Source organism: Bufo gargarizans, chromosome 4 (assembly GCF_014858855.1).
Source record: "Bufo gargarizans isolate SCDJY-AF-19 chromosome 4, ASM1485885v1, whole genome shotgun sequence".
In the NCBI taxonomy this organism is placed as follows: domain Eukaryota; kingdom Metazoa; phylum Chordata; class Amphibia; order Anura; family Bufonidae; genus Bufo; species Bufo gargarizans.
The window spans coordinates 306,137,848-306,152,498 of NC_058083.1; the positions used below are offsets into that span (position 1 = coordinate 306,137,848).

At 39.4% G+C, this 14,651-nt stretch overlaps 1 protein-coding gene across 1 annotated transcript in view; it reads left to right on the forward strand.

Moving 5' to 3' along the window:
* NKAIN2 (sodium/potassium transporting ATPase interacting 2) overlaps positions 1 to 14,651 on the forward strand; it is an 850,529-nt gene that overhangs the window by 496,573 nt on the left and 339,305 nt on the right. Inside the window, exon 4 of the mRNA XM_044291165.1 lies at positions 5,569 to 5,769. Coding sequence (XP_044147100.1) covers positions 5,569 to 5,769 — 201 coding nt within the window. The remainder of the gene's footprint in view (positions 1 to 5,568; positions 5,770 to 14,651) is intronic.

The window sequence follows — 14,651 nt, forward strand, 5'->3', positions numbered from 1 at the left end:
GCTCTGTTTGCCTATGCCACAGGGCCCTGTTTATTGCCCATATGCCAAAAAAGAGTGCTTGGTATCCTCCAGACTGGTTAAAAGTAGTCATACCTATAGTTTTCATTAGTTGTCTTCACTTTCTTAAAAAGGCATACCCTAAAAAAAAATTGTGATGGTGTATACTAGTGTTGAGCGATCACATTGGTATGCACGTGTGTTCTACCGAGCACCCGAGCACAATCGAAGTCAATGGAGAGAACCCCAGGCACCCCCTGCTCGGAAGAGAGGAGGGTGCCTGGTTCATAAAAAAAGGTTAGAAATTGATGGAAACCCCATCAAAATGGTTTGGAAACAGCAATAAGAGAACAGCTGGATGCGTCTTAGACTCCTATTATATACGACATACAATAGACAACCACACAAAGGCTATATGCCAAAAGCCAGGTATGTGCAAGCCGTCAATCTATCCATGAAGTAAGGTAACGGCCAAAGAGTGAGAAAGGCGCTCATAGGGTAAGTAAATCGAGGTATAACAGCTTCCTTCAAAGAGCTGGTGGATACGATAGACTCACCTGTTCTGGTTGCACCTGAAGTTAAGTGCAACCGTATTGCAGGTGAGCTGTGAGGTATAAAAGGTGCAGGTCGGTGCTGCCAGATGCGTCAAGAAGCCCCTTGGGATGAAGGCCAAGTCGCCACTTGGGTATATATTGGAAAACGTGTCTTAGCTTGTCACTGTGGAGTGATCAAGCTGGTAGACGATCATAAGGCGCATTACCATGACCCGGTACAGGAAACAATAAAGTTTATTTTGAGACAACGCGTTTCCGGGTCTCGACGGCCCCTTTATCAAGTCTACATAGAACATAGATAAGGCTACTTTCACACCTGCGTTCAGGTGTCCGCTCGTGAGCTCCGTTTGAAGGGGCTCACAAGCGGCCCTGAACGCAGCCGTCTGGCCCTAATGCATTCTGAGTGGAGGCGGATCCACTGAGAATGCATCCGTCTGCCAGCGCTCAGCCTCCGCTCCGCTCAGTGAGCAGACACCTGAACGCTGCAAGCAGCGTTCGGGTGTCCGCCTGGCCGTGCGGAGGCGAGCGGATCCGTTCCGACTTATAATGGAAGTCAATGGGGACGGATCCGCTTGAAGGTGACACCATATGGCTCAATCTTCAAGCGGATCCGTCCCCCATTGACTTTCAATGTAAAGTCTGAACGGATCCGCTCAGGCTTCTTTCACACTTAGAAATTTTTCTAAGTTATAATGCAGACGGATCCGTTCTGAACGGAGCCACCGTCTGCATTAATATGAGCGGATCCGTTCAGAACGGATCCGCTCGAACGCTAGTGTGAAAGTAGCCTTATAGGAAAAGTACAGTAAAAAATAATAATAAATAAAAATATATATATATGTACATTTCAAAGTTGTATATGGAATTTGGCATAGACAGATATGTACATGTATATGTACGTTTAAGAGTCCTATATGGAATTTAATATATAGTTATATATTTGCATGGATGAATATATAGATATTGATAAAACATATAGATATCGCTAAAACAGGGGAAAACACACTCCATTGGGTGGGCGGGTGCATCAATAATTATAAGAATATATAAGTATATATACAAATATATAAAAAGAAGGCTGTAAAAAATCTCCCTGTATACATTCATAAATAAATAGGTTAATTATAATTAAAATATATAAAACATAGATGATAAAATATTCAAATACTCGGTTAGGTGAGTAGATATCCTATTGGTACTGATTCATTAGTACATGTGAAAATACAGTGTATATATATAATTAGCTGACGTATATTATTAGTATGACTGTCATATGTTGGCACATATTTGGCAGGAAATATTTGCGTATTAAAAAATACCTGTGTCACCCTAGTTTTTTGTGCAGCTGGGTGTGTACTGCCTGGTTTCTTCTAAAAAAGGCGCATGTCCGTACCTGTGGGGTCATGTGAACTAAAAAGAAGGGAGGGGGGGTGGGAGGGGGTTCATTTAAGACTTTGGCTAAAATGGACCAACCAGTAAATATATATACATTATGCCCCTCTGGCCCTATTTTTCTTCTTTTCTCTCTTTTCCCTCTTCTCTCTCCATCGACTTTCCCACTATGGCGATATTCTATCACCTCGCCAAAGTACATAAGGACATAAATAACCCTCCCTGAAGACCTATAATTTCAGGTATCAATTCATTAACTAGTAACCTCTCGCACTACGTAGACCTGTTTTTACAAAAACATGTCACCAACCTCTGTTCCTACCTAAGGGATTCCTCCCAACTCATTTCATTGATCAAAGACACCAACTGGGACCCCACTTACCGCTGGCTGACATTGGACGTTGCTCCCTCTACTCAAACATCCCGCACGAGGCAGGCATTAATACATCCAACTATTATCTGGACACTGATGACCAATTGTCCCCCAAACATAAGATTTTCATAAGCAAAGCAATTAGGTTTATCCTGACACACAATGTGTTCGTGTCTTCTAATTATTGATGCACCCGCCCACCCAATGGAGTGTGTTTTCCCCCGTTTTATCGATATCTATATGTTTTATCAATATCTATATATTCATCCATGCAAATATATAACTATATATTAAATTCCATATACGACTCTTAAACGTACATATACATGTACACATCTGTCTATACCAAATTCCATATACAACTTTGAAACGTACAGATATATGTTTTTATTTATTATTATTTTTTACTGTACTTTTCCTATTATCTATGTTCCATGTAGACTTGATAAAGGGGCAGTCGAGACCCCGAAACGCGTTGTCTCAAAATAAACTTTATTGTATCCTGTACCGGGTCGTGGTAATGCGCCTTATGATCGTCTACCAGCTTGATCACTCCACAGTGACAAGCTAAGACACGTTTTCCAATCTATCCATGAGACAGATAACAGCCACAATACCTTACAATGTGAGATATTCTAAACCAGCTCTCATTTGACTGAGAATCAGTAAATCTCAAAGTTATTTTGCATCTGTTGGATGGCTTGGGTGGACCTGCACACCTAGATCAATATCATTAGGGCGATAACAAGTTTTCTCATTGTCCTAACATAATATTCAATAACCTTTTATACAGTTTTGTCATCTAAAAACTAACTTCTGTGATTTCCTTTACAGTAGCATTCCTGTTTGTGGTGCAATGTCATTTAATGGCCCGGAGATCACGGGCATCCAGTATGGTTTTACGGCCTTGACCCTTACGCACAGAGATTGTTCCAGATTCTCTGAATCTTCGGATGATGTTATGCACAGTTGATGATGATAGATGCAAAGTCTTTGCAATTTTTCGCTGGGTAACACCTTTCTGATATTGCTCCACTATCTTTCTGCGCAACATTGTGGGAATTGGTGATCCTCTACCCATCTTGGCTTCTGAGAGACACTGCCACTCTGAGAAGCTCTTTTTATACCCAATCATGTTACCAATTGACCTAATTAGTGTTAATTGGTCTTCCAGCTCTTCGTTATGCTCAAATTTACTTTTTCCAGCCTCTTATTGCTACTTGTCCCAACTTTTTGGGGATTTGTTGACACTGTGAAAATTTTAATCAACGTATTTTTCCTTTAAAATGATACATTTACTCGGATTAAACGTTTGATCTGTCATCTACGTTCTATTACAAATAAAATATTGACATTTGCCATCTCCACATCATTGCATTCAGTTTTTATTCACAATTTGTTTAACGTCCCAACTTTTTTGGAATCCGGTTTGTACTTTTTACAAAACACCATTACTGAGTATTTCTGCAAAACCATTTTCTGAAACTTGGCAGCTTGACCAGTACAAACATGTAAAAAGCTCAATATTCAGGTTCTGATAATAGGTCCCCTTTAAATCTAAATGCACACATAGATATGCTAACATTTATAGCATAAAAGACATAACATAAGGACAGATAACAGAAAAACAGCAACATATGGATTATTCTATATGAATCACATTACATAAAACACCTTAACTTGCTAAAAGTATAACATTATGTTTATACAAGCATTACTTGGGCGAGTTCAATATACACCATAAGAATACAGTGTTGCTACTTATTGTCATTGTTATTTTTTTATTTTTGGTTTGGAAGACATGACACAGTTGATGTTACTAATTTCTGACTTTTTACTACAGTATGTCTCTAAATAGCAGTTTCAAAATTAATATTGCAGGTTAGGGTTTAGAAAGACAGTCAGAGCTCAGAGGTAATTGGATAGCAAATATTTCAGGTGTAGTCATGTACTGATACTATGTATATACAGTAGCATGAATTAAACCATGCTGTTTATAGTATATAACACATTGTGGCAGTAGCATATTTAGCATTAAGCAGAGAATAAGACACAAGCTCGCTAATTACAATACATTGACAAAGTTATTCATAATAATACAATAAAAAACCTTATATTTTTAAAATCTATAAACACCTTAGAGGCAATTTTTTATTATTGTATTATACTCATGTTGAGCTAAAAATCTTTTTTTCAATTGGTCTATATTAAAAAACCCTGTCTTTCTGCAGGCTTGAGTTTCTCTAGTAGCAAAATATGTTCCTTCAGGCAGTTCAGCTGACGGGCTCCTTATCTCTGATCTCTGACCTTATAAACAATCATTATACCTCAGTTCTTATCTTACTGATAAGAATGTGGCTTAAATAAACGTTTATGACCTTTTAGTCATTTAGAGATAAGGTGTATTAGATGACAAGGACAAGGTGAAAGTAAAAAAGTATGATTCACACAGCTAGAAAAACAGTTAACCCATTGTGACAGAATGGTTCAATTTTTTTAATAAAGACCTATTGAAAAAAATGATTTTAGCTCAAAATAAGTAAACTGGTGTAAAGTAGAACTGGCTTAGTTGCACATAGCAACCCATCAGATTTCACCTTTTATTTTTGACAGCTTCTTTGGAAAATGAAAGGTGGAATCTGATTGGTTACTATGGGCAACTAAGCCAGTTCTTCTTTACACCTGTTTAATAAATGACCCCAATAAAGTGTAGTAACTGTGGCAAATGTCTAAATATCTACAGTACAGTAATTGTACAGTAAGTGTTTAAGGCATTGATAAGCACTAAAATGTCCTGAGATTTGTTAACAGCTAATAGTACTAATTCAGCATTAGGTAAGAGTCATCTGCAGGCAGTTAGTGCTCTCTCAATATACTGCCTCAGGAGAAATTTGTTCAGATTTAGACTTGAATCCACAAAGTTATATTGGCATTTTGGGTGACTGCTCTAATAGACATGACAGTGGGATTATACAGTATACATGAGATCAATACAGATGCCTTCAGCTGCCAAGCACACATGCCACAGGTCAGACAGTTTCATAAGTACAAATCTGCTGACAGATGCCATGTCTATGATATTCAGGAGGACCACCAACTTTGAATACTATTTTTCCATATAATTTTGGGTGGTCATCTCAGTGAGGGTTCATTGCATTTAAATTACATTTTTATACAATAGTCCTTACTGCATTTGAATTTCTCCAGTTACTTGTGTGTGGACTAAGCTAGATGTGTCTTTTTGTCTTTCAGGAAAGAGACCTTATTTTAACATTTAATGTGTCAATGCATCGTTCCTGGTGGATGGAAAATGGACCAGGATGCATGGTAACCTCAGTGACTCCTGCTCCAGATTGGGCTCCAGAAGATCATCGCTACATTACTATATCAGAGTGCTTACTAGAGTACCAGTATATAGAAGTAGCACACAGCTCTCTTCAGATCTTTTTTGCAGTAGGTACTTTTATGTGTTCATGATATATGCAGTACTTCTAATCTTCTTTCAAAATAAGAAAATCTATGTACAGTAATAAAACTGCAGTTTATTGGGTGAAAAATCTGTATTAAAGTTGCCGATTTTGACTGTATCTGAGATAAACTAGAAAGATCTATAGCAGTTTTCTTGTTGGGAGTGCTAGAATCAGAAGGATTTTACATTGTACTAGAAATAAAAGAGAATGTGGCCAGGGGAAGCATAAAGAGATCCAGCCCATGTGGACTAGAGAATTCTTCAGTATTTCTATCAAGACCATCAATAAGATAACTGCATCCTATTTATGAATAAAAGGCAGGAGAAGTCTGTATAGCAAACAACTATTCTTTGGACAGAAAGACAATGGATATATTTCAATGGCCCTGGACCTTTTTCATTTTTGGTCAGTTGTACACTGCAGTACCCTTTGAAAAGCACACGGCCCATATTTTTGTGTAGGTTCTCTACTCAGTTTATCATTTTGGAGAAGGATCCAGCCATTAGAGTGACTGCATATCACAGGTAGCTTCTTGTCACTTTTAATAAGGAACATGCAGTAGTAGACAGTATATAAAATGTATCCACTCAAATGTGACAAAAAATTTACATCCACACTACCTGCAGTCATATCTGCCATTATTAGATCTTCATACTTCTTTGTCCAAAAATCAGCAGTTAGCTTAGGCTACATTTACAAAACAGACATGTGACAGCTGTTTTTTAACGTCCGTCACAAGTCCTTTTAACGAATAATGGTAGTCTATGGGTTACAGACATTTATTTATTTTTTTACTGCCAGTGAATAACGGACGTTAAAAAATAGTTATATTTTGTCCATTTTTACAGACCGACAGCCCCCATACAATTGAAGGGGACCATTTTAACATCCAATTCTTAGAAAGGCAACGGTGAAAAAAAAAAAGTCTTTTAAAAACGAACCGTTTTGCCATTATTAACGGGCCAAGCTCAACATGCGCTGTAACTTTGTTTACTGCTCATAAAGGGGTTGTCCGGGTTCGGTGATTATTAGTAAATAGGCTGCTTTTCACTAACAGCCTACATATATGTGGGTTCTACCTTTATTTCTTTATTCTGATGCCCCCATTCCTCAGACTGGATTTGCGGACCGGAAGTGTTATTTTTTGTTCAGCTGGTGACGTACCAGACTACTTACTGGTGTGCTAAGCCTCGTCTTCCGCTTAGCAGAGAGCCTGGTGACATCACCAGCACAGAGAGGCGTTCTGGAGGGAACTGGCATTGCTAGAGAACGCCCCTCTGTGCCGGTTACGTCACCGGGCACAGAGGGGCGTTATTCTGGGCTGAAGAAGGTTGATTTGGAGGCAGGGAATGCTGCTGTTTAGCATAGTGCACGCCTCTTAACTGCATGTACACCGCATGGATTCGGTAAGCACGCCTCCCATGTCCTGTAGGCATGCCTCCCATGTCTTGTAGGCACAACTCCCATGGTTGGGATTAAGACGTCAATCTACAGAGTTGCACTGCCTTGCGGGACCCATAAGGCAGTGCGGCAGGAAATGACATAGAGGGAGCGCTGCAATGTAAACAATACCGAGCGCATCTTCTGTGACCCGGAGGATTGAAAAAAAAAATAGATACAGATACAATACAATTAAAAATAGATACAGATACAATTAACGGTGAACACTAATGTTAATTAAAAAGATCCCGGACAACCCCTTTAATTGTTTACTCTTTTAATTGTTGAAACAATTTAAATGGACGTATAATCAGATAAAGAAAATTTAAAAAGAAAACAGGTACAAGTACAAAACCATTAAAAAACACTACAATGATGCCACTACACAGATTTATTAACAAACTGAGTCAAATGGATTAATTAGGCAGTACCAGATGGCATGAGAGCCTAAACCTTGGAAAGTCTTCAGTTTTGATAACTAACATAAATAAATGTCTCAGCAGAAGGTGTCTACCAAAATACAGATGTATGCAAGCAAAAAAAAAAAAAAAAAGCAGCTAGTCTATCATACAAAGACGTGAGCATAGATTAAAAAAATGGTATACATAAATACATTATAAATTAGGAACTGTCCTTTGTGAAATGCTTGTCAAATCCAGCCGTGGGTGCCAGGCGGACATAACTGTTGATGTCAGTTTTAGTTTCCCAACCAAGTTCTTCCATATTTGGTGCATTTATGAGATCCACATGGGATTACTAGGAGAGTTGGAATCTCTCTACTGTGTTGGAATAAGTACTTTGGCAGCAGTGACCTTAACAGTACAGTAGGTATCTCAGGCAGGTTAAGGAGCCAGAGCAGTAAAAGTTTAGGAGCAAGAAAAATATCTGAAGAACAAATCCAATTCATCAGGTTCAGAACCACCAGATATGCAAATGGAGTTTGCATGCTTAGGGTTGTTTAGCATAACACCTTTTTTTAATATTTTGTTGTTATGTGCCATCATGATATCTTTTATTAGGTATTTTCTTGGATCCAGATACATCTGGAAAAACCACTAGTGTGAGAGACAACAAAGGTGACAATGGTGATTATGTATCATAAACTCCTCTCAATCTGTTGTAAATTTGGGATATTGGAAGTGGCAATCAGTCAGGATATTGGCATGTATTTTAGAGAGTAAACTTGCCAGCTATGTATATGAGATCTGGGTATGGACAACCCCTTTCCATATTAAAAACCTTGACCTGTTGGTATTCCTTTAGAAAGATCTCTAAGGAGAAGAAACCTTTTGGAGATAGAAGTTTCAAACCATAGTGTTATGCAAGCGGGTGTGGACCCACTGCGCCACTGACTGGGTATACTCTGGAGGGGCATAACTAAGCCACTACCTGGTCTTTACTAGAGCCTCTGATGGTGAGGATAGGCTTGGGTCATTAGGGTAGTTGCCGAGGGCTACTTCAGAGCAGTCCCCAAGTCAGTGGCAGCTGACCAGGGGGTCAGAGTACTCGGTGCAAGCACCGAGGGGACTTGCGTGGCCAGGAGGTTTCGGGTCTGGACAGGCGGCAATCAATCGAAGTCAGTAAGCAAAGTCCAAGGTCAGAGGCAGGCGGTAAACAAACAAAGTCCATAAACGAGATCCGAGGTCAGGGGCAGGCAGAAAACAGGCAAAGTCCAGAAGTTTAATAAGCAAGCGCCTTTAAATACCTGCTGCACTCCAGCCATAGGCTGGTGAGACAGCGGGTATGTATGTGCTGCTTCATAGGTGGAGAGAGACACAACCACGCAAGCTCAAACACCAGTGCAAGTCTTCAGCAGGAAGGAAACTCTGGCATGGAATACAGATACCATAGTTAAGCTATCTGCTGCCCACGCTTGTGAATGGTGGCAGGGAAAGAGGGAGAGAGGGAATATGATTGGTTGGTATGGGTTCTACTTTATACCAGTGATTAAGTGGTTGTGTCACTTCAGCAAACAACATTTATTATATAGAGTAGGATAATACTACCTATATTACTATTTGGTATTTACTCTTTATAAACATGGAGCCAGATTTATCATTAGCTCAAGTCAAAATAATGGAGTGAAAAAGTCGCAAAATTTTGCGACTTTTATTGGCTCTGCGCTATGCTCGCCAGTTTTCTGAAAGTGGGCAGATATACTATTGCGACAATTTAAAAAAGTCGCAAAATTTTTTGCAATTTCACTCCAGTGAGGACCATGCTTATCTTATGCGACTTTTTAATAGAACATGCAACTTTTTCGTAAAAGACACGTGACTTTTGTAAAGCCGCTTACTGAAGAATAAACTATTACCGTTAAACCACATTTATCACAGTACTTAAGGACCATTAATAAATTTGACTTAGGCAAAAGTGACTTTGGACATATGTAAAAGTTGAGTAAGGCTACTTTCACACTTGTGTTCAGAGCGGATCCGTCTGAGACGGATCCGCTCATATAATGCAGACGATGGATCCATTCAGAACGAATCCGTCTGCATTATATTGTAAAATAAATTTTAAGTGTGAAAGTAGCCGCAGACGGATCCATCCAGACTTTACATTGAAAGTCAATGGGGGACGGATCCGTTTGAAAATTGCACTATATTGTGTCACCTTCAAACGGATCCCCCCCCATTGACTTCCATTGTAAGTCTGGACGGATCCGTTTGCCTCCGCACGGCCAGGCGGACACCCGAACGCTGCAAGCAGCGTTCAGTTGTCCACCTGCTGAGCGGAGCGGAGGCTGAACGCTGCCAGACTGATGCATTCTGAGAGGATCCGCATCCACTCAGAATGCATTAGGGCTGGACGGATCCGTTCGGGGCCGCTTGTGAGAGCCTTTAAACCGAACTCACAAGCAGAGCCCCGAACGCTAGTGTGAAAGTAGCCTAAGATGTAAGTGTAATGATAAATCTGGCCCGTGGACTTGATAATATCATCTATATTGCTATTAAACGTTTCATTTACATAATACTTTCATAAAGCATAATCTCAATACTAAATATTTCTCATACTGGATGAAAGCATACAATGCCAACAGACATTGTAAAGGTTTGTTAAGCACACAAAACACATTTCCACTCAGATAGTGTGGTACTTCGTTAATCTGATAATTACAATGAAAAGCCTTTGTAATGAGCATGCACCAGATTGATAATGACCCTGCCAACACTGCATAACCCCAGTCCTTGTCTTTGGCTTGTTCATGTACCTTTGCTATGGCCATTATACTCTTAGAACCTGCCTTTAACTGTGAATTTAAATGGGTTCTAGAGGTAAATAATTTACAACCTCAAGTTACAACCTCAGATTTTGAAATTGCCATAATCCCAGAGTCACCTCTGTGCCCTACTGTAAAGCTGGCCCTATATATTAGAGGATGTCAGCCAAACCCAATTTCACTAGGGTTGGCTAACTATCTAATGTGTATGGGGAAGTCTCCTGACTATCCCCCAGTGGTAGATGTTGGGGGAGTCAGGAATCGTGTAGTTGGATTTCAGCATACCTGATCCTTTTGTTTTCAGAGAGATAACCCACCCACCTGAGGAGTCTGCTTTGGGGTTCTTGCAACTCATCCAGGCTGGATGGCTGGATGAGATGTCTTTGATGCAGCTATGTGGTGTATTGGTGTATATGGCTTTTGGGTATACTGTAGGGTATAGCAATGTTTCATGGGGGGGGGGGGGGGACATGAAACATAGCCTAAAATAATTATCCATGCTTAGCTGCATCTCTTCAATGAGAATCAGTAACCTTAAAAAGCAAGACAACATGAAAATCAGTGGTTATCACGCTCTTAACTCTGAAGCTATCATAGCAGCTGGTACAGTCATACATTACCTGCTAATCTACAAGGTTATCTTTAGGCTAACTCCTCTGAATCAATATTCTTTACCTTTGGGATACAAGTCTTTGCATGGGAATATATGTATTTTTATCTAGTTATTTTATTTATAAAGGATTTAACTTGAAGGGGTATTCCAGTAAAACAAAATTATAGCTTATACTTGCAGCCAGAGGCTAGATAGACATGCATGTGAGTGGCTGGATGGCTGTAGTAGTAGTTATACTCATAGTTGCTAGGCTGGGTGGGGGAATTGGCAAAGTGAGTTTAAGCTAGACAAATTTTTAACATTTCATGCCCAGCCATTTTTTTTAAATATTGAAATAGTCTTTTAATTATAAAAAAAATAGAACCCCCTAAAAAAAATTATATGAATAAGGCACAGAAAAAGCTAGGTGAAATGAAAGCTCCTTAGTAGTTCTACTAAACATGAAGTTTGAAGTTTATATGTAGTTTATATCACTTACTCCATTTTGGAAGTTGACAGAAGCTTATAACAAAAAGCTTATTTCCATGTATAAAGATAAAAAAAATTCACAAACCACCCTCTCAATCTGTTAGACATAAAGCATATGTGATAAGCATTTAAAACATTAAAACTTAAAACTTTAAGAATTTGTGATACATTCTTAGAGATGTGTTTCCTTTTTACAGTAATAAAATGCATGTTGCTTTTGGTCCATAATTCTGTGCTGATTCATTTCATTGTTTGACTTTATGGAGGATAAAGCTTGCAAAATCCAATAATCAGACCCATACTAGGAATAACACATTACTGGATATAACTCGCACATTGTGTTATTTAGTGTTATTCTGTCTTCTAGGGAAGAAAACTTGAGTAAACTTGTGAGTTCCACTGATTTGAGACTGAATGAAGCCAGAATCTTATTCCTTAACTCTATGACTGTAAAAAGGCACACAGAGAATTTGGAGCTCTGTAATAGAAAAAAGCTCCAACCCTTGTAACAATATGTTATGAAATTAATCAGAAAATAATGTTGACTCTACTTAAGATGTTAACAGGAGAAAACATCTAAAAAAAGGGTTATGCTTTTGAATCAATAATAAGAGACTAAGATTTCATTTTGTTCTTAATGTAAATTAATTGTATGTGGTTGTATACTCTTCAAGGTGGCTCGGGACAAAAGCGAAATTTATCATCAGGCATAGTAGGTCTGTATCAAAACTTACCGTATGTAGGTTTAATTACATGACAGGCTTGTTGTAACCAGCAGTAGATGTACACCCTCAGTACCAACTAACCAGTTTGACTTTGCGTTAAACCTAAGGGTGTTATCCTGGCATTTCCCCGATATTCACTCTGTAATTCACTGCAAGGAACCAACAAGGCGGCTACCTCTTGGAACAGTCCTGTTGTAGTTCTATTGCAGCATGCCGTATGGAGGATGCGCGTGTGTGTGCGTTCTAGTGATAAGGCGCCAAGGATAGTAGTACTCACAGTTTACTTGTCCCTTGGGGCCGGCAGTGCAGTGGATAGGAAGACAACACAAAATCCTCCAGGGCACTCTCAGTTGCAGGGAACACCAACATGGATGGGCCCCTGGTTGGTGACGCCAGCACCATTAGGTGCAAATGTTGGTGGTGTTAGTTGAAATGATGATATAGAATAAGGGAGACTAGAGCTTTTAACAAACTCCCAGTACTTTAGTGAAGCTGTTCCACAGATCATCAAGGTATGCAATAGTCATTTACATAAAGGCAGCTTTCACAGTGATTCACATTAGTTCCCAGAAGTTGCATAAGGAATCGTCCTCTATAACAAACAGTCTTTCTCTCTCTGTTGTACTGTATAATGCTGTACTTCTGTATCCTCTTCTAGGAATACTATACTCAGACAAATGGCCCTTTTGTATTTAATTATGGTGGGTAGCTTGTAGCTTTGAATCTCTCCACCTGATGCAAAGGAGTCTGGAGTCTGATAAATGACAGTTACCTTGCTTTGTCAATATCCTCATTCCCTCTCTGGATTGCCTGGAGATACTGTGATTGGCTACATGCATGGCATTATGGGTGATCCCGCCTTCCCAGAGTTCCTTCCTCAATTTCCTCACATCTGCAGCAGACATTTTGGGAAATAATGTGATTCGTTATCACGGTGTGAATCGAATTTGTCCTGAAATTTGGAACTAATTCCACTTTGTCAGTTTCGATTTGCTCATGTCTAATAACGACACAATTCACAAATATGGATTTTTTTTAATTTATGGCAGATTTATTACAATAAATAATTGCATTATCTTTTGGGGGTTTTCCGCCAACATAAATTTATAATAAAACTATTTATTCCATACTTGCGATAATAGAACATTAGAGCAAGTGCCTCAGACACGCGTTAACAGTTTCTGACAGAGTCTTTTACTCAGCTGCAGCATCTCACAAGCACTGGCTCATGCCATACATTACTTCAAACATAGTTAATTATTTTAGCCTACCTTACAAATCCAATATATTTGCTATAAAGATATTATAGATAGTTCCCTTGATTGTTCTCTCTTTCTACTGAATAGCGATATTAAAATATAAGAAACAGGTCATAACGGCTGACATCTAGCAAAATCATAGCTCAAGGCGACAAGGTTCTTTCGCACAGTAGGATGCCAAGGATTGGATAACTGACAAAATAATTGTATGTCTACATGCTGTAACATTTCAAGATTCTTACAGAGACAAAAGATGAGGAAAATATGGCTAGAAAAAAGACATGTTTTTATGTAGTGCCAGTACTTTGTAAAATGCAATTATTAAATATTTTTTAAAGGGGTTGTCCGGGTTCAGAGCTGAACCCAGACATAACTCCATTTTCACCCCGGCAGCCCCCCTGACATGAACATCGGAGCAGTTTATGCTTCGATGCTCTCCTTTGCCCTGGGCTAAATTGCGCAGGGCAAAGGCATTTGTTGGAGATCCGGTGACGTACCAGGACTCTCCATGGGGCTGCCAGGAACCCCAGTGACGTCACCGGCATTGATGGGTGGGATTTTGGTCTGCCCTAGCCAGTAAAGTGGCTAGGGCAGAGCTAAAGCCCATTTCTCAGAGCCGGTGACATCACTGAACCCACTGCCGGGCGGAAGTTACCGCCCAGCAGTGCATTATTAAAAACAAAAGAGCCCTGCCCTGCGCGATTTAGCGCAGGGCAAGGGAGCGCATCGGAGCATGAGATGCTCCGATGCTAGCCTCAGGGGGGCTGTCTGGATGAAAATAAGGGCATGTCCAGCTCTGAACCCGGAAAACCCCTTTAACCACTTCAACCCCGCTAGCTAAAACCCCCTTAATGACCAGGCCACTTTTTACACTTCTGCACTACACTACTTTCACCGTTTATCGCTCGGTCATGCAACTTACCACCCAAATGAATTTTACCTCCTTTTCTTCTCACTAATAGAGCTTTCATTTGGTGGTATTTCATTGCTGCTGACATTTTTACTTTTTTGTTATTAATCAAAATGTAACGATTTTTTTGCAAAAAAAATGACATTTTTCACTTTCAGCTGTAAAATTTTGCAAAAAAAATGACATCCATATATACATTTTTCGCTAAATTTATTGTTCTACATGTC